The sequence below is a fragment of the Babylonia areolata genome, chromosome 27 (genome assembly GCF_041734735.1).
Source record: "Babylonia areolata isolate BAREFJ2019XMU chromosome 27, ASM4173473v1, whole genome shotgun sequence".
NCBI lineage: Eukaryota > Metazoa > Mollusca > Gastropoda > Neogastropoda > Buccinidae > Babylonia > Babylonia areolata.
The window spans coordinates 41504018-41531914 of record NC_134902.1 but is presented as its reverse complement, the minus strand read 5'-3'; the positions used below and the strand labels follow the sequence as shown (position 1 = coordinate 41531914).

Sequence of the window (27897 nt, the reverse complement as noted above, 5' to 3'; positions counted from 1 at the left end):
ACAAACTACACACACACACACACACACACACACACACACACACACACACACACACACACACACACACACAGAGTTTCAATTTCAGTTTCAAGGAGGTGTCAATGTATGTGGACTGATCCATTTATACTGCACACACTCATGATACACCACACACACACACACACACGCACACACACACACACACACACACACACACACACACACACACACACACTATACACCAAACACACACACACACACACACACACTATACACCACACAGACATACCACACACACACTATACACCACACACACACTATACACACTCCACTCAAAACCACACTCACTGTCCACCACACACACTCACCATACACACACCACTCTACACCACTCTCTCTCTACACTGTACACACTCACTCACTGTCCACCACACACACACACTATCCACCACACACACCACTCTACACCACTCTCTCTCTACACTGTACACACTCACTCACTGTCCACCACACACACACACTATCCACCACACACACCACTCTACACCACTCTCTCTCTACACTGTACACACTCACTCACTGTCCACCACACACACACACTATCCACCACACACACCACTCTATCCACTCTCTCTCTACACTGTACACACTCACTCACTGTCCACCACACAGGCTGACACCCCCAGACCCCCACAGTCCCCGCCCCAGGGGCTATGACTTGGTGACGGGTGGGGGGCGGGAGGGGAGGGCGGGCACCTCGGGCAGTGTGCTACGGATCCTGTGCTGGAGGGCGGAGGGGGAGGAGGAGGAGGGGGAGCGGAGGGAGGAGGAGGCAGCCAGCCCCCCCAGTCCTCCCAGGCCCCCTTTGCCCTGAGGGCTCAGCACGTCACGGATCTGAGGCTGCTGACTGTGGGATGACCCAGGCAGCCCTGTGGGGCCGATCCTGCACACACACACACACACACATCACAGGGAGTGATGATGATGATGACAGCTGTGGGATGACCCAGGCAGCCCTGTGGGGCCGATGCTGCACACACACACACACACACACACACACACACACACACATCACAGGGGGTGACCATGATGAGGATAATTATGATGATGATAATCATGATGATCATGATGACTGAAGAAATTAAAGCACTAATTCATAAGATACTATCTGAAAATCAGTCAGTTTGCTGGTGATACAACATTCACATTAGAAGGAGATAAAGAATCGAATGAAACGCTATTTAAAACACTGGAGGGATTTGAAGAATTTTCAGGGCTAAAAATTAAGTATGTTAAAACACTGAATGTCTGGTTAGGGAGAATGAAGAGATTAAATCACCAATATCTGCTAGAAAAGACAATGAAATGGAACCCCCCGAAATATAAACTTTAAGGCATTTGGTTCATAGAGCATCTATCCAAAATAACTGATGTGAACACAAGTGATAAACTGATACAAGTTAAGAAGCCATTCAAAACACCCCTTGCTAGAATTGCTGTTATAGAATCATGTATACTTTCTGAACATATTTACTTATGGATTCTTCTCCCCAATTTCCTGGACAAAGAGATAAAACAATTGCGGAAACTGTATAAAACTATATTATGTTGGTATTTTTCTGATTTACAGTTACAACAATATATAACAAGTTTTTTTTGTTTTTGTTTTTTAAATGATGATGATAATGATACTCATGATGATGATGGTGATGATGACATGGACACTTATAGTCTCCTCTCAAACACAGACAAAAGACTTTCATCTGTAGTGGCATTTTTAGATCTGTCAGCGGCATTTGATACAATTGACTACCAAATTCTTATCAATCGTCTTAGCGCTATCTTTGGCATTAAATCTACTGCTTTAAAACGGTTTTCTTCATATCTTTCAAATCATCAACTCAAGGTTAAAGTAAAACACAGCACCTCTAAAGTCATTCCTCTTGTGTTTGGTGTCCCTCAGGGATCAGTCTTAGGGCCTATCTTGTTCACTTTGTACACTCAGCTTTTGTCTGACATCTTCAAAAGGCACTCATTTGGTTACCATAAATATGCAGATGACACAGAATTACAAAAAGCCACCACCATCTGATTTTAAAACAGTCATTACTGAATTGGAAACTTGTGTAGCTGATGTAAAAACATGGATGGACAAAAACAAGCTAAAGCTCAATAAAGACAAAACTGAACTCTTAGCCGTTAGAGACCTAACTTGTCTTAAGGCAGCAGGAAAGGACCCAGTAACGCTTGGCCCTGCTTCAGTAGCATTTCAAACATCAGCCAAATACCTGGGTGTATATATAGATCAAACCTTGACTATGAACGACCAAATTTCATTCTTGTGTCGCTCATGTAATTTTCATCTCCGAAGGCTAGCCTCAGTCAGACCCTACATAACAGAGAAAAATATGGCTCAGTGGGTTTCCTCTTTTGTCCTGTCCAGACTGGATTACTGCAATTCCACTCTTGCAGGTTTACCATCTTCATCCATCAACAGATTACAGAAAATTCAGAATAATGCTGCACGACTGGTTCTCACCAAAATGAAAACTGATCATGTTACACCTCTGCTAAATTGGTTACACTGGCTTCCAGTTGAGTCCCGCATTCACTATAAGTTAGCAACACTCGCCTTCAAACATTTTGACAAGTCTCTTCCATTGTATCTCTCCTCTGTATTGGAAACATATGAACCACACAGAACATTAAGATCCAGTACTGAAAAGCTGCTTAAAGTTCCAAGGACTAATCTGAAATGCACTGGAAATAGATCTTTCAGAGCTCAGGTTCCCCAAGTGTGGAACTCTCTACCTTCATCTCTTAAGAATGCCTCTGATCTACATTCCTTTAAGTCAGATCTGAAAACTTACTTTTCTGAAAGCAGTTTTGTTCTGAGCGGAACAGTTAAACCAAGGTATGCCTGTTAACAAGTATCTTTGTACTGGTATTGTAGTCCTGTTTTAATGCATTGTGTATTTTATGTAGTTTTGGTCTTAGATGTGATGGCATTTTTTTTATCTGGTTATTTTTAAATGGACATGCATGTGTGTGTGTGTGTGTGTGTGTGTGTGTGTGTGTGTGTGTGTGTGTGTGTGTGTGAGGATACAGTGCTCTGGTACACGTGTGAAAGTGTGTAGGCATGTTAGTATGTCCGAACAGAATTCTATGTTAGAAAATAAGAAATATCTTAATGCTTATGCAATTTTGTTTTTAGTGCAGGCGATATTTAATGTCAGAGTGTGTGTGTCTGTGTGTGAGTGTCTGTAAGGGAGGGACATCTACGCATGCGTGCGTGCGTGTGTGTTCTATGAAATGCATTTTGTTTTAATCTAAGTCTTATTGAGTTGTTATTTACTTTATAGCTTTTATTATCTGATTCATCTCTTAAGTGTGCTTTTTCATTCATATGAACAAACTGGATGTTTTCCATTGTCAGATAGCGGTTGATGTGTTTTTTAAGGCATGTTTATAGCCTACTGGATGATGTAAGGCACTTTGAGCAGCATTGGTGCTGGATATCGCGCCATAGAAAAAAACTATGTATTATTATTATTATTATCACTTATACAGTGTCTTTCTTTGGCAAGAGACCAGGCTGTTAATTTGGGCAGAGCCGACTGACAGCTGTCACTGGGTGCTTATCATTTGTTTCCTGTATCATTCCATCAGGTTTCTGTCATGCACACATACAGACATGTTGTTTTTTACCTGCATGACTGATCAAACTCAGGAAACTCTGATGAGAATCTAATAATAATAATAATGGTATTTATATAGCGCTGAATCTTGAGCAGAGACAAATCTAAGCGCTTTCGCACCAGTCATTCACACGCATGCATAACTCTAAAACTGTAGAAACTAAAGACAAGGAAGGGCAGGCAAGGGAGGCTATTTTGGGAAGAGGTGGGTTTTAAGGCCAGACTTGAAAGAGCTGAGTGTGGAGACTTGACGAAGTGAAAGAGGAAGTTCATTCCAATCACAAGGTCCAGAGACAGAGAAAGAACGGTGGCCAACAGTCGTAGTATGTAGGCAGACATACTCCATTTTCTGGGAGTGCATGCTGGGTATAATCTTGTTTCCATAACCCACCTAAATGCTGATATGGATTACAGGATCTTTAACATCTGTATCTGATCTTCTGCATGCATATTAACACAAAGGGAGTTCTGGCACTAGCAGGTCTGCAAATATGTTGATCTGGGATATTGGAAAAATATGTTGATCTGGGATATTGGAAAAATCTCCACACTTAATCCACCAGGAGCAACATGAATCAAACTGGAAACTCTGGAGTGAATCCAGCGCTGTTACCATGTACCACCATACATCAGGTCAGTGTGACTGGGCCAGTTCAGTCACGTCATCTTCCTTACAGCCCTGCTGATCTAAACTAAAAGACAGGACAGTGAAGGAACAGTTCAGTCATCTTCTTTACAGCCCTGCTGACCTAAAGGCAGAACAGTGAAAGAACAGTTCAGTCATCTTCTTTACAGCCCTGCTGACCTAAAGGCAAGACAGTGAAGGAACAGTTCAGTCATCTTCCTTACAGCCCTGCTGACCTAAAGACAGGCCAGTGAAGGAACAGTTCAGTCATCTTCCTTACAGCCCTGCTGACCTAAAGACAGGACAGTGAAGGAACAGTTCAGTCATCTTCCTTACAGCCCTGCTGACCTAAAGACAGGACAGTGAAGGAACAGTTCAGTCATCTTCCTTACAGCCCTGCTGACCTAAAGACAGGCCAGTGAAGGAACAGTTCAGTCATCTTCCTTACAGCCCTGCTGACCTAAAGACAGGACAGTGAAGGAAGAAGAAGAAGAAGAAAAAAAAGCTGGAAAAAGGACTGAGTGGGAATAAGGGATGGAGAGACCGATACAGAAGACAGGAAAATAAAACTGAAACCAAAGAAGAAAGGAAGAAAGAAATAGCTGCCAAGATTAAGACAGACATCCAACAAAACAAAGGGGGGTGGGGGGAGGGTGGACATGGCATCATCAGGACAAACAGAGCAACAGGTGGTGCAGAGAAAGTCTCAGACACAGAGGGCAGTGTTTTCACGGCGCTGTCAATGCCATGGAAGTCAACCTGTCTGTCATCACTGACATTTCTCACAGCACCAACACTGACAGTACACAGGGATTAACCTTATAGGATTCCATGCTGTCACCAATACCACAAACTGTTTTCTGAAGCAGCACCAACACTAACCACACATACGGACTTCTAAAGCAGCACTAACACTAACCACACATACTGACTTCTAAAGCAGCACTAACACTAACCACACATAGTGACTGACTTCTAAAGCAGCACTAACACTAACCACACATACTGACTGACTTCTAAAGCAGCACTAACACTAACCACACATACTGACTGACTTCTAAAGCAGCACTAACACTAACCACACATACTGACTTCTAAAGCAGCACTAACACTAACCACACATACTGACTTCTAAAGCAGCACTAACACTAACCACACATACTGACTTCTAAAGCAGCACTAACACTAACCACACATACTGACTTCTAAAGCAGCACTAACACTAACCACACATACTGACTTCTAAAGCAGCACTAACACTAACCACACATACTGACTTCTAAAGCAGCACTAACACTAACCACACATAGTGACTGACTTCTAAAGCAGCACTAACACTAACCACACATAGTGACTGACTTCTAAAGCAGCACTAACACTAACCACACATACTGACTTCTAAAGCAGCACTAACACTAACCACACATACTGACTTCTAAAGCAGCACTAACACTAACCACACATACTGACTGACTTCTAAAGCAGCACTAACACTAACCACACATACTGACTGACTTCTAAAGCAGCACTAACACTAACCACACATACTGACTTCTAAAGCAGCACTAACACTAACCACACATACTGACTTCTAAAGCAGCACTAACACTAACCACACATACTGACTTCTAAAGCAGCACTAACACTAACCACACATACTGACTTCTAAAGCAGCACTAACACTAACCACACATACTGACTTCTAAAGCAGCACTAACACTAACCACACATACTGACTTCTAAAGCAGCACTAACACTAACCACACATACTGACTTCTAAAGCAGCACTAACACTAACCACACATAGTGACTGACTTCTAAAGCAGCACTAACACTAACCACACATACTGACTTCTAAAGCAGCACTAACACTAACCACACATACTGACTGACTTCTAAAGCAGCACTAACACTAACCACACACAGCAAACAACAAACCAGTGAACAGCACCTCACCTGTCCCCCCCATTTCTCCCCCCGTTCCCCCCCACTCACTTCAACTTCCTGGGCCGCTGATCAGACGCTCTGAAGGGACTGTCTCGGCCAGAACCCAGCAAGGATGAGTCGGTCCCCATGCCCCCGCCCACAGGGAAGGGAGGGGCTGGTTTGGGGCTGACCCCCCGCCGAGGGCTGTGAGGTCGCACCGCCCCGGCGCTGGGCACACGCAGTTCCCGCAGTTCCCGTGACCCCGGTCCCCCTGGTGATGACGGGGGTGGAGGTGTGTCCCTCCGCAGGGTCTGGAGCCGCTGGTACTCCTTCAGCAGGTGCTGGTCCTCACCCAGGGAACGCTCGTAGTCCTTCAGCTTCTTCTCCTCATCCACCCGCCGTGCCACCGCCTCTCTCCTCCCCCCACCCCTGCTCTCCACATCACCAGCACTGCTACCCCCCGGCACGTTGCCCATGGCAACAGGTCGCTGCGACATCTCCACCTGCTGGTGGCGGTACTGGTCCATGGCTGAGTCAGGTCGAAGGTCAAGGTCTTCTTCCGTGTCTGAGAGGTCGGAGTGCTCGTCGGAGAGGTCGTTGTTGTCGTTGGTGTTGTTGTGCTGGATGGTGAAGACCTGTGGCGCTTTGGACTCTCGGATCTTCTCCAGCCGTCTGAAATAAATAATAATAATAAGATATTGTACTTATATGGTGCAAACTCCCCACAGATGGGCTCCAAGTGCCTGAGATGAGGAATGGTGGGGGCTGTCCATTGTTAAGCAATATGGTGAGGTTTTAATTTGGTTTTGTGTAGGTTATCAGGTATTCATTATACTGTTGTTCCTGAAAGTATGCAGTAACCCCTGGAAACCGCTACAAAAAAAGAAATATGTCTTGTCCACACTGTTCATGATATCATCTCACTGTAAAACTTTACTTTGTTTTGTTTGATTCTAAGAATGAGATAACAAGAAAAAAAAGGAGTTTTGGAATAGACATAAAGCAGAACCAAAGCATTTGGCACATTAAAAACAGCATAACAATAATGAATAAATAAATAAATAAATAATCAAAAAACATGCTGACAAGCACATGTATTATCATACAGACAACCAAATGGACATACACAAGTGTCTGCAAACACACAGACACACACACATACCCACACAACACAGACGCCCACCCACACACACCTACACAGATCCCACCACCTCACCCCACACACACAGAGACAAGCACAAACTGAAAGCCACACACACAGAGACAAGCACAAACAGAAAGCCACACACATAGAGACAAGCACAAACTGAAAGCCACACACATAGAGACAAGCACAATCTGAAAGCCACACACATAGAGACAAGCACAAACTGAAAGCCACACACATAGAGACAAGCACAAACTGAAAGCCACACACACAGAGAGACAAGCACAAACTGAAAGCCACACACAGAGAGACAAGCACAAACTGAAAGCCACACACATAGAGACAAGCACAAACTGAAAGCCACACACACAGAGACAAGCACAAACAAACTGAAAGCCACACACATAGAGACAAGCACAAACTGAAAGCCACACACATAGAGACAAGCACAAACTGAAAGCCACACACATAGAGACAAGCACAAACTGAAAGCCACACACACACAGAGACAAGCACAAACTGAAAGCCACACACATAGAGACAAGCACAAACTGAAAGCCACACACATAGAGACAAGCACAAACTGAAAGCCACACACACAGAGACAAGCACAAACTGAAAGCCACACACATAGAGACAAGCACAAACTGAAAGCCACACACACAGAGACAAGCACAAACTGAAAGCCACACACACAGAGACAAGCACAAACTGAAAGCCACACACATAGAGTCAAGCACAAACAAACTGAAAGCCACACACACAGAGACAAGCACAAACTGAAAGCCACACACACAGAGACAAGCACAAACTGAAAGCCACACACATAGAGTCAAGCACAAACAAACTGAAAGCCACACACACTCACTGACACAACTCCCCCCCACCCCCACTCCCTTCCTGCCCACAATCACACACATATCCTGCCCCTCACTCAGAACCACACACACACACACAGCCCTCCCCTCAAAACCACACACACACACACACACACACACACACACACACACAGCCCTCCCCTCAAAACCACACACACACACACACACACACACACACACACAGCCCTCCCCTCAAAACCACACACACACACACACACACAGCCCTCCCCTCAAAACCACACACACACACACACACACACAGCCCTCCCCTCAAAACCACACACACACACACACACACAGCCCTCCCCTCAAAACCACACACACACACACACACACACACACACAGCCCTCCCCTCAAAACCACACACACACACACACACACACACACACAGCCCTCCCGTCAAAACCACACACACACACACACACACACATACACAGCCCTCCCCTCAAAACCACACACACACACACACACACACACACAGCCCTCCCCTCAAAACCACACACACACACACACACAGCCCTCCCCTCAAAACCACACACACACACAGACACACAGCCCTCCCCTCAAAACCACACACACACACACACACACACACAGCCCTCCCCTCAAAACCACACACACACACACACACACAGCCCTCCCCTCAAAACCACACACACACACACACACACACACAGCCCTCCCCTCAAAACCACACACACACACACACACACACACACACACACACACACACAGCCCTCCCCTCAAAACCACACACACACACACACACACACACAGAGCCCTCCCCTCAAAACCACACACACACACACACACACACACACACACAGCCCTTCCCTCAAAACCACACACACACACACATACACACACACAGCCCTCCCCTCAAAACCACACACACACACACACACACACACACACACACACACACAGCCCTCCCCTCAAAACCACACACACACACACACACACAGCCCTCCCCTCAAAACCACACACACACACACACACATACACACACACACTCAGCCCTCCCCTCAAAACCACACACACACACTTTTCATGTTCCATTTTCCATGACTGGAGCTCTTCCATCAACAGATGCAGGTCCTGATCTTCACTGGATCTCTCTTCATCCTCCTTCCTTCCTTCCTCCTCCTTCCTTCCTTCCTCCTCCCCCCTACCTCCTCTGCTTCCTGTGGGGTGCCCAGGGGGCCGGGATGCCGAGGCAGCTGCAGTGGATGTCTGTGAACACACACACATCAGAAACAACATCAAGTCAACATTCCACCCTCCACACAGCATGCTGGACCAAATGGGAAGGGTGTGCAGGCCCATTTTCATCCCATTTTCCCTCAGCTTCCCTGGCCACTTTTAGCCAGAACCACATGCACGTCTCCATTATCTTTTACCACGTCACTGAAAGGCTAAAATTTCATCATGGAAACTGCTATTCTGACGAAAGGATTTTGAACATTTTCGGTGACAATTTTTGCAAGTTTACAAGCTACAGTTGGTTTCATAACTGCACCCTTTATTTGCTTTAGTCTTCATGTTTACTCTGAGCATGTTTCTTGTCATATCATATCTTCCATTACGTATGCGAACTGATCCATTTACACAGTCTGCTGAAAACTGGAAACCAGAGCTGTCACTGAGGAAAACCAAAAATCACTGAAATTCTAGGTGAGGCCCGGGGCATGGAAAAAATTGAAATTTACATCCAAAATAGTGCAGTCTGACACAACTCGGAGCATAAATATAGCACTCACTTTACTGCCATGATCATGATTTGATAATTCACACACACAGCACATCCAATCTTACCTACAGGGATGAAGAAGGCACTGACTTTACTGCCATGATCATCATTTGATAATTCACACACACAGCACGTCCAATCTTACCTACAGGGATGAAAAAGGCACTCACTTTACTGCCATGATCATGATTTGATAATTCACACACACAGCACAGTCCAATCTTACCTACAGGGATGAAGAAGGCACTGACTTTACTGCCATGATCATGATTTGATAATTCACACACACAGCACGTCCAATCTTACCTACAGGGATGAAGAAGGCACTGACTTTACTGCCATGATCATCATTTGATAATTCACACACACAGCATGTCCAATCTTACCTACAGGGATGAAAAAGGCACTGACTTTACTGCCATGATCATCATTTGATAATTCACACACACAGCACGTCCAATCTTACCTACAGGGATGAAAAAGGCACTGACTTTACTGCCATGATCATCATTTGATAATTCACACACACAGCACGTCCAATCTTACCTACAGGGATGAAAAAGGCACTGACTTTACTGCCATGATCATCATTTGATAATTCACACACACAGCACGTCCAATCTTACCTACAGGGATGAAAAAGGCACTGACTTTACTGCCATGATCATCATTTGATAATTCACACACACAGCACGTCCAATCTTACCTACAGGGATGAAAAAGGCACTGACTTTACTGCCATATCATCATCTGATAATTCACACACAGAGTACCTATCTTACCTACAGGGATGAAAAAGGCACTGACTTTACTGCCATATCATCATCTGATAATTCACACACAGAGTACCTATCTTACCTACAGGGATGAAAAAGGCACTGACTTTACTGCCATATCATCATCTGATAATTCACACACAGAGTACCTATCTTACCTACAGGGATGAAAAAGGCATTGACACATACCAGCACTTTTCACTTTTCACCTTCACAGTTTCCGTAGTGTTGCACACCAACAATATTCCCACTTATTACTGTAACTCTATGCAGACTTCTTTTTTGTAATCGCTGAATTTTTTTTTTCCCTGCTGAATATACACACCTGTCACCTTCCTGTGATGAGGGCGGGGCATCAACAGGTGTCACCTACCTGTGATGAGGCCGGGGCATCAACAGGTGTCACCTACCTGTAATGGGGGCGGGGCATCAACAGGTGTCACCTACCTGTGATGGGGGCGGGGCATCAACAGGTGTCACCTACCTGTGATGGGGGCGGGGCATCAACAGGTGTCACCTACCTGTGATGGGGGCGGGGCATCAACAGGTGTCACCTACCTGTAATGGGGGCGGGGCATCAACAGGTGTCACCTACCTGTGATCGGGGCGGGGCATCAACAGGTGTCACCTACCTGTGATGGGGGCGGGGCATCAACAGGTGTCACCTACCTGTGATGGGGGCGGGGCATCAACAGGTGTCACCTACCTGTAATGGGGGCGGGGCATCAACAGGTGTCACCTACCTGTGATGGGGGCGGGGCATCAACAGGCTGGGAGGCCTGGTCCACAGACTCCTGGCTGTTGTTGGAGGCCCGACGTGCCCTCAGGGCCTTGGAGGGGTTCCCACAGATCACTACACCCCGCGTCAGTTCACTCACCGACTCCACCCCCTCCACTGCGTCTGCAACGACACACCATCCTCCCCTGAACACATGCTGTGGGTGCCTGAAGTGTAGGTTTGTGCTGTAGAGATAATTTGTCACAACAGATTTCTATGAGTGAAATTCATGCTGCTCTTCCCCAGGGAGAAAGCATCAGTACAGTGCAGCACCACTTTTTTTCTGCCTGGAAGTGTATTTATTTTATTATAAAAGTGGAATTGTCTACAGAGTTTTGGCAGGAACAACCCATTTGTTGCCATGAACTAATGGCATGCTGAACACAGGACCTCAGTTTAACGTCTCACCACCAGACTGCCAATTATGATACTGAAACTGTTTCCATATTCTAAATGTATAAAACGAATATGTCAAGATGTTAAACCTGCAGAACAATGAACATGCTTTTTCAACACACTAAACATTCAAGGAACTTTGCCAGTCAAGAGACTATCTGAAACCAGACAAGACAAGACCAGCCAAGACAAAATCTTTATTAACCCAGTGAAGATTTTCCCCACTGCTGGCTTATGAGATAATCTGAAGCATATCCTTCATATCCTGATTCACACCGTTCCAACAATACACACTGACCACTGCTGACCAGTGATCAATCCAACACACTGACCACTGATCAATCCAACATCAACACACACAGACCACTGATCAATCCAACATCAACACACACTGACCACTGATCAATCCAACACACTGACCACTGCTGACCACTGATCAATCCAACACACTGGCCACTGATCAATCCAACACACTGACCACTGCTGACCACTGATCAATCCAACATCAACACACACTGACCACTGATCAATCCAACACACTGACCACTGCTGACCACTGATCAATCCAACACACTGACCACTGATCAATCCAACACACTGACCACTGATCAATCCAACACACTGACCACTGATCAATCCAACACACTGACCACTGCTGACCACTGATCAATCCAACACACTGACCACTGATCAATCCAACACACTGACCACTGCTGACCACTGATCAATCCAACACACTGACCACTGATCAATCCAACACACTGACCACTGATCAATCCAACATCAACACACACAGACCACTGATCAATCCAACACACTGACCACTGATCAATCCAACACACTGGCCACTGCTGACCACTGATCAATCCAACACACTGGCCACTGCTGACCACTGATCAATCCAACAGACTGACCACTGATCAATCCAACACACTGGCCACTGCTGACCACTGATCAATCCAACACACTGGCCACTGATCAATCCAACACACTGGCCACTGCTGACCACTGATCAATCCAACACACTGGCCACTGATCAATCCAACACACTGGCCACTGCTGACCACTGATCAATCCAACAGACTGACCACTGATCAATCCAACACACTGGCCACTGCTGACCACTGATCAATCCAACACACTGGCCACTGATCAATCCAACACACTGGCCACTGCTGACCACTGATCAATCCAACACACTGGCCACTGATCAATCCAACACACTGGCCACTGCTGACCACTGATCAATCCAACACACTGGCCACTGCTGACCACTGATCAATCCAACACACTGGCCACTGCTGACCACTGATCAATCCAACACACTGGCCACTGATCAATCCAACACACTGGCCACTGCTGACCACTGATCAATCCAACACACTGGCCACTGCTGACCACTGATCAATCCAACACACTGACCACTGATCAATCCAACACACTGACCACTGCTGACCACTGATCAATCCAACACACTGGCCACTGCTGACCACTGATCAATCCAACACACTGGCCACTGATCAATCCAACACACTGACCACTGCTGACCACTGATCAATCCAACACACTGACCACTGCTGACCACTGATCAATCCAACACACTGACCACTGCTGACCACTGATCAATCCAACACACTGACCACTGCTGACCACTGTTCAATCCAACAGACTGACATCAACAACAACATTACACACACACTGACCACTGCTGGCCGGTCGCCGTGACGACCCCTCTGTCCATGCAGAGCTGGGGCGTCCCCCACTGATGGAGGCGGGGCGACGGAGGGAGCTCATTGGACGGAAGCCAGAGGAAGGTCGGAGGGCAGAGCCTGGTCGGTAGGCGGTGGCGGGCTTGAGGGCGGCTGTGGTGGGCCTGCCTGAGGCAGAGGGACCTGCACACCACATCACACGTCTTCACCTCACCTCAGCCACACAGGTTATCGCTTTAGGTCTTCACCTCACCTCAGCCACACAGGTTCTCTCTTTAGGTCTTCACCTCACCTCAGCCACACAGGTTCTCTCTTTAGGTCTTCACCTCACCTCACCCACACAGGTTATCGCTTTAGGTCTTCACCTCACCTCAGCCACACAGGTTATCGCTTTAGGTCTTCACCTCACCTCAGCCACACAGGTTCTCTCTTTAGGTCTTCACCTCACCTCAGCCACACAGGTTCTCTCTTTAGGTCTTCACCTCACCTCAGCCACAAAGGTTATCGCTCCCCCCCCCCCTTTTTTTTTTTTTTTTTTTCAACCTTTTCGTTTGCTGACACTTTATTTTTCTGTGCTGCTCTATGCTGAGAAAACTGTCCATAAAAAAAACAAACCCTTTTGAAAAAAATCACGCTTGCAATCTTAGTTCCTTGTTACTTCCTAACTATAGAAGATAATAGAAAAAAATGTATGTGTCATCTTACTGTATTCCTATCAACACTCTAAGAAATAATAATCTTTACACACACACACACACACACACACACACACACTTGATCATAACACATTCCCATCAACATTCACAACGTACACCACAAGAGGGGTGGGAAAAGATCTCCGATGCCATGTCAGTGAAGGTCAATGACTGACTTTAACCCTGACTGTGACCTGTTGGTCAGTCATGGACTAAACTTAACCCTTTCCTTCTCACCCCCTGACCTGTGTACCCTAACTCTCTCACCCCTTGACCTATGTACCCCCCACCCCTGACCTGTGTCCTGTTCGTCGTTCAAGGAATCCATGAGCAGAGCATCTTTCTGCAGCTCCTCCAGGTAGGCCCAGTCAGCATCAAAGACGTTGCTGTGCTCAGCGCCGCTGTCCCCTGTCCCCGTGCCTGTCAGAGGCTTGTCATCCAGCACTGACAGCTGACTCAGGATCTTCCCCACCGTCTGCCGGTAGTCGTAGTTCACCTGCCAGGACACACACACACTACATCATGTCAGGACCCGTTGTAACAAATCGCTTTGTACATGTGTTGTCTGGCTCCAATGGATGAATGGCCAGCTGTGACAGTCGCTGTGACATTGTGATACCTTCAGATGTTGGTACATCAGATTGACATGTCAACAAACAGTACTGGCACAAATGTAAGTACTATACCAACTGTTGAAGTGTCCTGTTCAGCAAGTGCAGTGCTCGAAGTTCACCCGTTCAACTTTTAATAATTCCCCTTGCCCTACCTCATGTTCCCTTTAGGCCTACCCTACCCTCCTTCCTTTACCTTCCCCTTTTCTTCCACTGTCCTTCCCGACATTATACCAAGAATATACCAGTTGAACAACGTTACGGTGTTTACATTTTGTGCAACCTCCTCTTCTCAACGAAGATAGAACTCTTCGTACTCATCGAGTGTCCCCCGTCTCTAATAACACATGGAGTTGCTGCAGTACCACAAGGACTTTTGGTGTGCAGCCAAGCCTGGACAGAATCTCCCGGAAAATCATGAATACCTGAATTTGACGTCATTGCTAAGTTACGTTACGTCATGGACTATGAGGTCATGGTTTTGACGAGTGGGGAGGAGAACGAGCGGCTGGCTGGACGTTGTTAATGTGCGCAGGGGTGAAACATTCTTCCAGGAGGTTGGAGCGGTGTTGGGGTGGTGGAGCCGCCCATGGACGTTGACGGGACGGGCCTGAGGAGCCAGGGACGTTGACCGGCCGGGGGGACCCACTGAGTGGAGGGGCCCCCTGTTGGAACTGCTGCTGTTTCGGTTCGATGTTGGAAGAGGTGCCCAAGCGTTGGAGCGCTGTTGCACGCCGGATGATGCTGGGAGCTGGAATGGTGATCCACTGAACGGTTCCGCAAGCCACTGGAAAACTTTTGGGGTGTTTTGTTTGCGGCCGTCATTGTGATGTGTGTGTTTGGTTACTTTTTTGTTTATATTTTTTTCAGTGAGTCGAAGGAAGGGAATTATTTATTTTTGAGTGAATTGGCATAACGAGTTTATTTTTTTGATTGAGTTGGGAAATGAACACTTATTTTCTTTCTTTGATTATATATTTATTAATATTATTGAGTTAATCAAAAAGTAAAAGAAAATGCGAGTTTGCGTTCTTCTAAAAAAAAACTTGATTCGCGTTCGTGTTGTGCTTTTTTTTTGGTTCGGGTGGAGTGCCGGTTGAAAGTAACACAGGCCTACGGATTTAAGAAAAAAGAATCCGTTACACCCGTGTACTGTGCTGAGGTGTACTGTGTTGACTGAAGTGTTGTGTTGTGTTGTATTGTATTGTATTGTATTGTATTGTATTTATTGTACTGTATTGTGTTGTGCTGTAGTTCAGCATTCTGTGTTGTGCTATGCTGTTCTGTGATGTACCGTACTGTACTTACTGCCCTGCTTTGCATTGTATTGCATTGCAAGGTATTGTCACAACACTATTCTCTGTGTGAAATTCAGGCTGCTCTTCCTGAGGACAACGTATTTCCACAGTCCACTGCCACCAATACATATATAGAGATTTTTTCCCCATCTGCACACATATTTCTTTCACTATAAAAGAGGATTTTTCTTGAGAATTTTCCCAGAGACAACCCTTTTTGTTGCTGTGTTCTTTTGCATGCATTCATTGTAAGCTGCACATGGAACGAGGTTTATTGTCTCATCCAAAGACCAGTGTATGCTGCACATGGGACGAGGTTTATTGTCTCATCCAAAGACCCTTTTTGTCGCTGTGTTCTTTTGCATGCACTGAGTGTATGCTGCACATGGGACGAGGTTTATTGTCTCATCCAAAGACAAGTGTATGCTGCACATGGGACGAGGTTTATTGTCTCATCCAAAGACCAGTGTATGCTGCACATGGGACGAGGTTTATTGTCTCATCCAAAGACCAGTGTATGCTGCACATGGGACGAGGTTTATTGTCTCATCCAAAGACCAGTGTATGCTGCACATGGGACGAGGTTTATTGTCTCATCCAAAGACCAGTGTATGCTGCACATGGGACGAGGTTTATCATCTCATCCAAAGACCAGTGTATGCTGGACATGGGACGAGGTTTATTGTCTCATCCAAAGACCAGTGTATGCTGCACATGGGACGAGGTTTATCATCTCATCCAAAGACCAGTGTATGCTGCACATGGGACGAGGTTTACTGTCTCATCCAAAAGACTAGCCCCCACACCACAACTCAGAGTCCTGAGGGAAGAGGGTAGCAGGAAACACCCTGTGTAAACATGAGACTCAAACCTGTGGGCCCTTGCTTCCTGTTTGAGACAGTGATGATGCATGTCTTCATGTTTCAAATCAGAAGCCAGTTTCCCCTATTACATACAGGAATTATACCTATAATTTACATTTATGCCTATAACTATGCTTGGAGTTAATCCAGAAAATGTCAAGAACATAGAGCGTAATTCCATCAGCCTTCCCTCTTTCACAGTTAGGATGCTCATCTGCCGATACACAGTCTGTGAGGGAGTGGGTTAGAATCCCACTGTCACCTGTCTCCCATGTGGGACTGGAAAATCAAACTGAGCATCCAGTCACTGTCACCTGTCTCCCATGTGGGACTGGAAAATCAAACTGAGCATCCAGTCACTGTCACCCTGTCTCCCATGTGGGACTGGAAAATCAAACTGAGCATCCAGTCACTGTCACCCTTTCTCCCATGTGGGACTGGAAAATCAAACTGAGCATCCAGTCACTGTCACCCTTTCTCCCATGTGGGACTGGAAAATCAAACTGAGCATCCAGTCACTGTCACCCTTTCTCCCAAGTGGGACTGGAAAATCAAACTGAGCATCCAGTCACTGTCACCTGTCTCCCATGTGGGACTGGAAAATCAAACTGAGCATCCAGTCATTGTCACCCTTTCTCCCATGTGGGACTGGAAAATCAAACTGAGCATCCAGTCACTGTCACCTGTCTCCCATGTGGGACTGGAAAATCAAACTGAGCATCCAGTCACTGTCACCTGTCTCCCATGTGGGACTGGAAAATCAAACTGAGCATCCAGTCACTGTCACCTGTCTCCCATGTGGGACAGGAAAATCAAACTGAGCATCCAGTCACTGTCACCCTGTCTCCCATGTGGGACTGGAAAATCAAACTGAGCATCCAGTCACTGTCACCTTTCTCCCATGTGGGACAGGAAAATCAAACTGAGCATCCAGTCACTGTCACCCTGTCTCCCATGTGGGACTGGAAAATCAAACTGAGCATCCAGTCACTGTCACCCTGTCTCCCATGTGGGACTGGAAAATCAAACTGAGCATCCAGTCACTGTCACCCTTTCTCCCAAGTGGGACTGGAAAATCAAACTGAGCATCCAGTCACTGTCACCTGTCTCCCATGTGGGACTGGAAAATCAAACTGAGCATCCAGTCACTGTCACCTGTCTCCCATGTGGGACTGGAAAATCAAACTGAGCATCCAGTCACTGTCACCTGTCTCCCATGTGGGACTGGAAAATCAAACTGAGCATCCAGTCACTGTCACCTGTCTCCCATGTGGGACTGGAAAATCAAACTGAGCATCCAGTCACTGTCACCTGTCTCCCATGTGGGACTGGAAAATCAAACTGAGCATCCAGTCACTGTCACCCTGTCTCCCATGTGGGACTGGAAAATCAAACTGAGCATCCAGTCACTGTCACCTGTCTCCCATGTGGGACTGGAAAATCAAACTGAGCATCCAGTCACTGTCACCTGTCTCCCATGTGGGACTGGAAAATCAAACTGAGCATCCAGTCACTGTCACCTGTCTCCCATGTGGGACTGGAAAATCAAACTGAGCATCCAGTCACTGTCACCTGTCTCCCATGTGGGACTGGAAAATCAAACTGAGCATCCAGTCACTGTCACCCTTTCTCCCATGTGGGACTGGAAAATCAAACTGAGCATCCAGTCACTGTCACCCTGTCTCCCATGTGGGACTGGAAAATCAAACTGAGCATCCAGTCACTGTCACCTGTCTCCCATGTGGGACTGGAAAATCAAACTGAGCATCAAGTCATTGTCACCCTTTCTCCCAAGTGTGACTGGAAAATCAAACTGAGCATCCAGTCACTGTCACCTTTCTCCCATGTGGGACTGGAAAATCAAACTGAGCATCCAGTCACTGTCACCCTTTCTCCCATGTGGGACTGGAAAATCAAACTGAGCATCAAGTCACTGTCACCCTTTCTCCCATGTGGGACTGGAAAATCAAACTGAGCATCCAGTCACTGTCACCCTTTCTCCCATGTGGGACTGGAAAATCAAACTGAGCATCCAGTCACTGTCACCTGTCTCCCATGTGGGACTGGAAAATCAAACTGAGCTGGAGCGTCAGTGCTTCTCACCTCCTGAGCGTGGACGGTGGGGGTGACACAGATGGGGTTGCCGTCCAGGGTGAGTCGGGTCAGCTTGGAGCACAGGGTGAGGTACTGGATCTGTCCCACGTCGTCCACATTGTTCCTGCAGGGACACACACAGACCACTGTTGCCTTTACAACCATATATATATATATCATACAATATATATACGATAGTTGTGTCTGACTGTTACCATCACAACTGCAGAGGAGGCAACAGCTGTCCCAACTATTTGCACTAGAATTTGATTATAGTGGAGAGTGTCTTGACCAAGTTACATCCCCAATCTCTCGGCCAAGAGGGTTTTAGAACGGTCAGCGTTTGGATGGATGTGGAGCGATGGCCTAGAGGTAACACGTCCACCTTAGAAGTAAGAGAATCTGAGCACACTGGTTCAAATCACGGCACAGTTGCCAGTATTTTATTCCCCCTCCACTAGACCTTGAGTGCTGGTCTGGATGCAAGTCATATAGATGAGATGATAAATCGAGGTGCTGTGCGTCGCGCACGTAAAAGAACCAATGGCACAAGAGGGTTGTCCCTGGCAAAATTCTGTAGAAAAATCCACTTAAACAGGAAAAACAAATAAAAAAACTGCAGGCAGGAAAAAAAAAAAAATGGGTGGCACTCTCAGTGTAGCAATGCGCTCTCCCTGGGGAGAGCAGCCGGAATTTTACACAGAGAAATCTGTTGTAACAGAAAAAGATTAATACAATACAATAATACAATAATGATAAATACAAAGGCCAATTGGCCCCAAAAGCTGCAGCACTTCGAGCCAGTGCAATTTTGCCTCCTAGTTTGAGAGTCATAGTCCTTCACAAAAGACTTCACTGTAAATGACTTCCCACTGTAATGGAGAAACCATTGATGACACAGCTCTCACTTTGCTGCTGGCCCAGCTGTAAGCTTCTGACACATTCTGATATTCTGACACAATAATAAGAGCAGTAATTATCATCATTTTTTGTTCAAACAGGAACTTCTTTTGCTAAGCATGGAAGTTTTATTTATTTTGCAAACGTTTTGGTGCAGATAGTAAAAAAGGGAAATTACTCTGTAATTAATGCTAGGGGACTTAATTTGCTTTAAACTGATCTTTCTCATCTTAAACATTACATTTTCAAATTATACTCAATATATAAAAAGCTTGTGTGTTTTACTCTCAGTGTACAGGGCTTTCACTATGTTCATTCGCCCAAGAGGTCTTTTTCGGAAAATACTCAAATCAATACGAGTGGACTTTATAGATCTATTGGCTGAGCCCTGAAGGTCATGGGCAAAAATCAATTGCGTACACATATTTATACACGTTCAAAGCACGTGCTCATATTCTTCACACGCGAACGACGCCATTTTGTTTCAAGTTGTTGACCTGCCCGTTCAATCCTATATTCAATGGACAATACACAGTAACATGTGATGGAAAGTTGGAGAAGGAGACCGTTAAATATTTATTCAGAGAAAGATTTGTGAATGCCTCATCACTTACTGGATTATGCCCCAAACTGCCATAAAAATATCCACAGAATCAGTCGTAATTCACAGTTAAAAATTGTAAACCATGCAAGTTAATACCCTTGAAATGATGAAACGAAAAAATTTCCAGTCTTGACTTTTCTCAAAATGAAGTCCTTTTCACTTCATATGACATTTAGAAGTACTTGTACTTGGCTCTACATGTTATTAGTTTAACAAAATACTAAATTTTCATATCAACTTTAAAACTATAAAACTAGAATGAACATAAAAGAGAAATTGAATCGACCGTGTTGTACTACATTCCTGGCGGGTGTTACTAAACTTGTACATCTATCTAGATCTAGAGAAAACGGCTAAATGTTGCAGTGTGATTGCGGCGATAGCCACGTCTCCTTTACCGCGGACTTAAAAAGAATTTTTTATTGCCCTTAAAGAATTTTTGAATGCCCAAGATACACCAGAATAATATGATTTAAACAGCGTTCTCACTGCGAATACAATTGATTTATCGCCCTTTACAAGAGTATGTTCAAATATTAAATTTTAGAACGTCAGTTAAGGAGCCATGATAGTGTAATGGGTAAGGCAGTTTCTTCTCACCCAAACATGCGGGGTTCGAATCTGGTTAGGACTTCTTTTTTTCTTTTCTTTTTTAACCCGAAGCTTTATAATAACAAATACAGAACACATTTTAACGATTAGATTTTTTTTTTTTTTAAGTGTATCACAAGTGAGTGTTGAAGGCCTTGCCTCTCTTGCCTATAATAACAACTATCTGACATACTAACAAGTGTAATGGACAAAGTATGAATCCAATAACAAATTTTGGGGTTTAGGGCGACTGATGGGAGAGGGGAAAAGGGGGCTCTTTTCCGTGACCCATTGATTTTCAAAATGACCTCTTGATTTTGTGGTGAATCGGTCAAATGACCCAGTGTGTCCTGAACCAAGTCTAAACTGTGCAACACATTACAAACCAACACTACACCACCACACCACACCACCACACCCACCCCTCCAGGTCAAGGATCTGCAGGTCCTCCAGCATGCCCAGTGGAGAGATGTCGGCCACCTCATTGTAGGCCAGGTACAGCTCCCTCAGCCTCAGCATGGAGGACACCCCGTCCAGCTCCTCCAGACCACATCGTGCCATCCACAGCACCTCCACACGCCGCAGGGAGGACCCCAGGTCCCTGAAGAGGGCACAGCTGTGTTGCTACATGTTTGTCTGGCTGTGTTCTTTCTTCAGTTTAGCATCTTTTCACTATCAGTGATCTTAGTTAGACAATTAAAAAAATAAAATAAAAAATAAATAAAAAGGGGGAGGGGGGGAGGGGGGAAAAGGGGGGAGGGGAGGAAAAGAGAAAAGGTAAAAAACTAGAAAACTACCAAAAAAATGCATAACTAACATGGAATTACATTTAACAGAAACAATTCAATAATAATAATGATAATAATCAGAAACCATTAACACAATTCTGAAGTACATTAAAGGAATGCAGAAATAGGGCTATGAACAAATGCCTGTGAAAGTTCGACCCCATGCCCCCCCCCCCCCCCCCCATCCCCCCCCCCCCACACACATACACACACAGTCACGAACACACACCAGAATGCTCAGCATGTTGCCAGAAGATAACAACCCCCCCACACACACACACCCATCCACCCCCCCACACACACACATCTCTTCCCACACAACCTCCAGACCACTCCACACACACACACACATCTCTTCCCACACAACCTCCAGACCACTCCACACACACACACACATCTCTTCCCACACAACCTACAGACCACTCCACACACACATCTCTTCCCACACAACCTACAGACCACTCCACACACACATCTCTTCCCACACAACCTCCAGACCACTCCACACACACACACACACACACACATCTCTTCCCACACAACCTCCAGACCACTCCACACACACACACATATCTCTTCCCACACAAACTCCAGACCACTCCACACACACACACACATCTCTTCCCACACAACCTCCAGACCACTCCACACACACACACACATCTCTTCCCACACAACCTCCAGACCACTCCACACACACACACACACACACACACACACACACACACACATATCTCTTCCCACACAACCTCCAGACCACTCCACACACACACACATCTCTTCTCACACAACCTCCAGACCACTCCACACACACACACACACACAGATATCTCTTCCCACACAACCTCCAGACCACTCCACACACACACACACACACACACACACACAGATATCTCTTCCCACACAACCTCCAGACCACTCCACACACACACACACATCTCTTCCCACACAACCTCCAGACCACTCCACACACACACACACACACATGTCTTCCCACACAACCTCCAGACCACTCCACACACACACACATCTCTTCCCACACAACCTACAGACCACTCCACACACACACACACATCTCTTCCCACACAACCTCCAGACCACTCCACACACACACACATATCTCTTCCCACACAAACTCCAGACCACTCCACACACACACACATCTCTTCCCACACAACCTCCAAACCACTCCACACACACACACATCTCTTCCCACACAACCTCCAGACCACTCCACACACACACACACATCTCTTCCCACACAACCTCCAGACCACTCCACACACACACACACACATCTCTTCCCACACAACCTCCAAACCACTCCACACACACACACACATCTCTTCCCACACAACCTCCAGACCACTCCACACACACACACACACACACACACATCTCTTCCCACACAACCTCCAGACCACTCCACACACACACACACACACACACATCTCTTCCCACACAACCTCCAGACCACTCCACACACACACACACATCTCTTCCCACACAACCTCCAGACCACTCCACACACACACACACATCTCTTCCCACACAACCTCCAGACCACTCCACACACAAAAACACATCTCTTCCAACACAACCTCCAGACCACTCCACACACACATCTCTTCGCACACAACCTCCAGACCACTCCACACACACACACACATCTCTTCCCACACAACCTCCAGACCACTCCACACACACATCTCTTCGCACACAACCTCCAGACCACTCCACAAACACATCTCTTCCCACACAACCTCCAGACCACTTCACACCCACACTAACAACACCCCCATATACCCCCTCGCCACCCACCCACCACCCCCTCCACCCAAACACCCACATACACTCCCAAGCGACTCATTCCAGTTGCAGCCCTGACCTGATGTTGGGGATGATGCTGCCAGACAGTTTGAGGACAGTGAGGTTGGGCAGCAGGGACCCGAAGTTGTTGAGGGAGGTCTCCGACGTGTCCACCTTCAGTTCCAGTGTGGTCACCTGGTCCAGGCTGTCGCATCCTGTCAGGGCTTGCTGCAACACCGGCACCGCACACCACGCCACCGTCATCCCTACCGTCTGTCAACTGTTGCGTCTCTACTGTCAAATGTTGCACGCCGCCGTCATCGCTACTGTCAACTGTTGCACGCCGCCATCATCTCTACTGTCAACTGTTGCATCACTACTGTCAACTGTTGCATCTCCACTGTCAACTGTTGCACGCCGCCGTCATCTCTACTGTCAACTGTTGCATCTCCACTGTCAACTGTTGCACGCCGCCGTCATCTCTACTGTCAACTGTTGCACGCCGCCGTCATCTCTACTGTCAACTGTTGCATCTCCACTGTCAACTGTTGCACGCCGCCGTCATCTCTACTGTCAACTGTTGCACGCCGCCGTCATCTCTACTGTCAACTGTTGCATCTCCACTGTCAACTGTTGCACGCCGCCGTCATCTCTACTGTCAACTGATGCATCTCTACTGTCAACTGTTGCACGCCGCCGTCATCTCTACTGTCAACTGTTGCATCGCAACTGTCAACTGTTGCATGCCTCCATCCTCTCTACTGTCAACTGTTGCACGCCTCCATCATCTCTACTGTCAACTGTTGCACACCTCTGTCATCTCTACTGTTAACTGTTGCACGCCTCCATCATCTCTACTGTCAACTATTGCACGCCTCCATCATCTCTACTGTCAACTGTTGCACGCCTCCATCATCTCTACTGTCAACTGTTGCATGCCTCCGTCATCTCTACTGTCAACTGTTGCATGCCTCCATCATCTCTACTGTCAACTGTTGCATGCCTCCGTCATCTCTACTGTCAACTGTTGCATGCCTCCATCATCTCTACTGTCAACTGTTGCATGCCTCCGTCATCTCTGTCAACTGTTGCACACCTCTGTCATCTCTACTGTCAACTGTTGCACGCCTCCGTCATCTCTACTGTCAACTATTGCATGCCTCCGTCATCACTACTGTCAACTACTGCATGCCTCCGTCATCTCTATTATCAACTGTTGCACACCTCCGTTATCTCTACTGTCAACTGTTGCACACTTCCTTCATCTCCCCTGTGAACTGTTGCACACCTCCGTTATCTCTACTGTCAACTGTTGCACACCTCCGTCATCTCTACTGTTAACTGTTGCACACTTCCTTCATCTCCCTGTGAACTGTTGCACACCTCCGTTATTTCTACTGTCAACTGTTGCACACTTCCTTCATCTCCCCTGTGAACTGTTGCACACCTCCGTTATTTCTACTGTCAACTGTTGCACACCTCCGTCATCTCTACTATCAACTATTGCACACCTCCGTCATCTCTATCAACTGTTGCATGCCTCCGTCATCTCTACTGTCAACTGTTGCACACCTCCGTCATCTCTACTATCAACTATTGCACACCTCCGTCATCTCTATCAACTGTTGCATGCCTCCGTCATCTCTACTGTCAACTGCTGCACACCTCCGTTATGAATCTCACCAGTTTGGTTGGGGACAGGTACTGCTCCATGAGGATGTCAGTCTCCTGGAGCACAATGGGTTCAGGGTTCGTGCATCCGTCAGACAGCTCTGTGATGTGGACGCCCCTGGCCAGGGCGCTCTGGGGGCGTGGCAATCCACCGTCCATGTTGGGGAGACTGCCCGCCGCAACAACACCAGACAAAATCCTTCATTTCCTATCATAATCAATTCAGTGCCAGTGTGCTTTTTTCTCCATCCAGTCGCCACCATAAATAGGGTTTACCATACAGAAAACTATATATCAATGGCATAATAATGGTGGTTTTGACATATAAAGATAAATGGAATTTGACACACACATATGTGACAGTGTGTGTAGAATGTGCCCATACCTTAACGCCAATAACTGCATATGCCAACGTTGATACAGTGTGTGTGTGTGTGTGTGTGTGTGTGTGTGTGTGTGTGTGCAGGTGAATGAATGACCAGGAAGGTTCACTGTGTGGACGGTGAATTGCACGTTCATGACTGACTTGTAATCAGATGTCTTGTAACCTGAATATTTGCAAACTGATGTTGTGAATGCTGTCTGATCGTAAGATCAGATCTGGCCATGCTTCGGAGCAGTAAAGAGAAAGAAGTGAATATGCCTTCCTGCATCTGTTAGTCTGAATGCGAGAGAAGAAAGAGAAAGAACCTGAGCAACACACCACCACAACCACCACACACACAAATATAAATAATTTATTGTGTTGCTAGGCTGGGAAGGAACAACAGAAGAAAAATAGCCATATAATATTATAGTGTGAAACAGGTATAATGTACATACAATCAAATAACATGGTACTGCAAATAACAATGAACAAGCATACTGACAGACACACACAGCAATAATGGAAGAACATCGGTACAGCATGGGAAGCATGTGAACAGAGCCGACTGAGAGCTTCCCTTGGACGCTCATCATTTGTTTCCTCTACCATTCAGTCAGGTTTCAGTGGCACACGCAAACACTCACACAGATATATCAAATTTTATTTGCATGACGATTCTTTTTTGGTATATTCACCATGCCATGCACGCAGCCATGCTCTGTTTTCAGGGATGTGCATGTCAAGTATGTTCGTTTCCATAACCCACAGAACGCTGACATGGATAACACAGTCTGTAACGTGCAAATTCGATCTTCTGTGTGTGCGTATATACATCAAGGGGGTTCAGGCACAAGCAGGTTTGTATACATATTAACCTGGTAAATGGGAAAACTATCCACACTTAACCCACCAGGTGCACCAATACAAATGATCAAACTCAGAAACTCAGACCGGAATCCAGCACTGTAACCATTTGATCACCATATCCATCAATTATATATCACAGTTTCAAATGCAGTGTGTCAGTGTGCATGCAATCATTCATCATATCATACATGCTTTCAAGGTAGCATTCATGTATGTAATATATATGTAAGCATGCATCCTTTGCATGCACCTTTGTATGCAAATGGTGCGCATGCACGCATGTGTGTGTGTGTGCATTTATGTGAGCGTGCATGTATGTATGTATGTCTTTAGATGCTTGATGGTTGAGATGCTTATCACTATCAGCCAATACTGTGTCCAGGAGGGTCTGGGCTGGAATTCCAGTCTCACCCTTTCTCCTGAGTTTGACTGAAAAATGAAACAGCATCTAGTACTTTGGATGAGATGATAAAGCGAGGTCCTGTGTGCAGCAGGCGCTTGGTGCACGTGTAATGGACCCGTGGCAATGTAACAGTTATAAGTGGTGGAGTAGGGTAATGCTTTGGTCAGACATCTACTAGCATTATAGTTGCAGATGTATTGTAGCATTTGTGGATTTGTTTGAATGCAATGACGCCTCTTTGAGAAACAAATCCAAAATTGTGTGTGCGTGTGCGTGCATGTGTCTGTGTGTTTCTGTGTATCTGTTTATGCACATGCATGTGCTTATTTGTGAGTTTTCATGTGTGCATGCACATGTATGTGAGTTTGTGTGTGCCTGTCCAAATATGTTCATGGCTGAGTAAAATAAATATGTATAAAATCAGGTGAGTACGCAGAGTACAAAGGTTTGTATGCAGGCTGAAACCCCCCATTACCAACAACAAGACTCACGTTTGTGACAATGGCCTCTCAAATGCAACCGCCATTTGTTTGTGAACAGTATCAACCTTTTGGCAGTCAGGTCCTGTGACAAAGAAAACAATGAACACATTGTTGTCAGAAATATTTCCACCTCATTGCCACATACTCAGCAATAGGGTGGAAACATGCTTTAGTGCACTGCACAACACAT

The 27897-nt window shown here is 46.1% G+C and overlaps 1 protein-coding gene across 1 annotated transcript in view; it reads right to left on the bottom strand.

Moving 5' to 3' along the window:
- Positions 1-211: 211 nt before the first annotated feature.
- The window catches only part of LOC143301350 (uncharacterized), a 30614-nt gene continuing 2928 nt past the window's right edge, over positions 212-27897 (bottom strand). The window contains exons 2-12 of the mRNA XM_076615571.1: positions 27717-27789; positions 25601-25757; positions 23997-24145; positions 21742-21921; positions 19234-19348; positions 14656-14854; positions 13658-13846; positions 11524-11681; positions 9300-9487; positions 6298-6900; positions 212-922 (exon numbers count right to left, since the gene is read on the bottom strand). Of these exons, the coding sequence (XP_076471686.1) occupies positions 691-922; positions 6298-6900; positions 9300-9487; positions 11524-11681; positions 13658-13846; positions 14656-14854; positions 19234-19348; positions 21742-21921; positions 23997-24145; positions 25601-25757; positions 27717-27751 (2205 nt within the window). The 5' untranslated portion in view covers positions 27752-27789 and the 3' untranslated portion in view covers positions 212-690. The remainder of the gene's footprint in view (positions 923-6297; positions 6901-9299; positions 9488-11523; positions 11682-13657; positions 13847-14655; positions 14855-19233; positions 19349-21741; positions 21922-23996; positions 24146-25600; positions 25758-27716; positions 27790-27897) is intronic.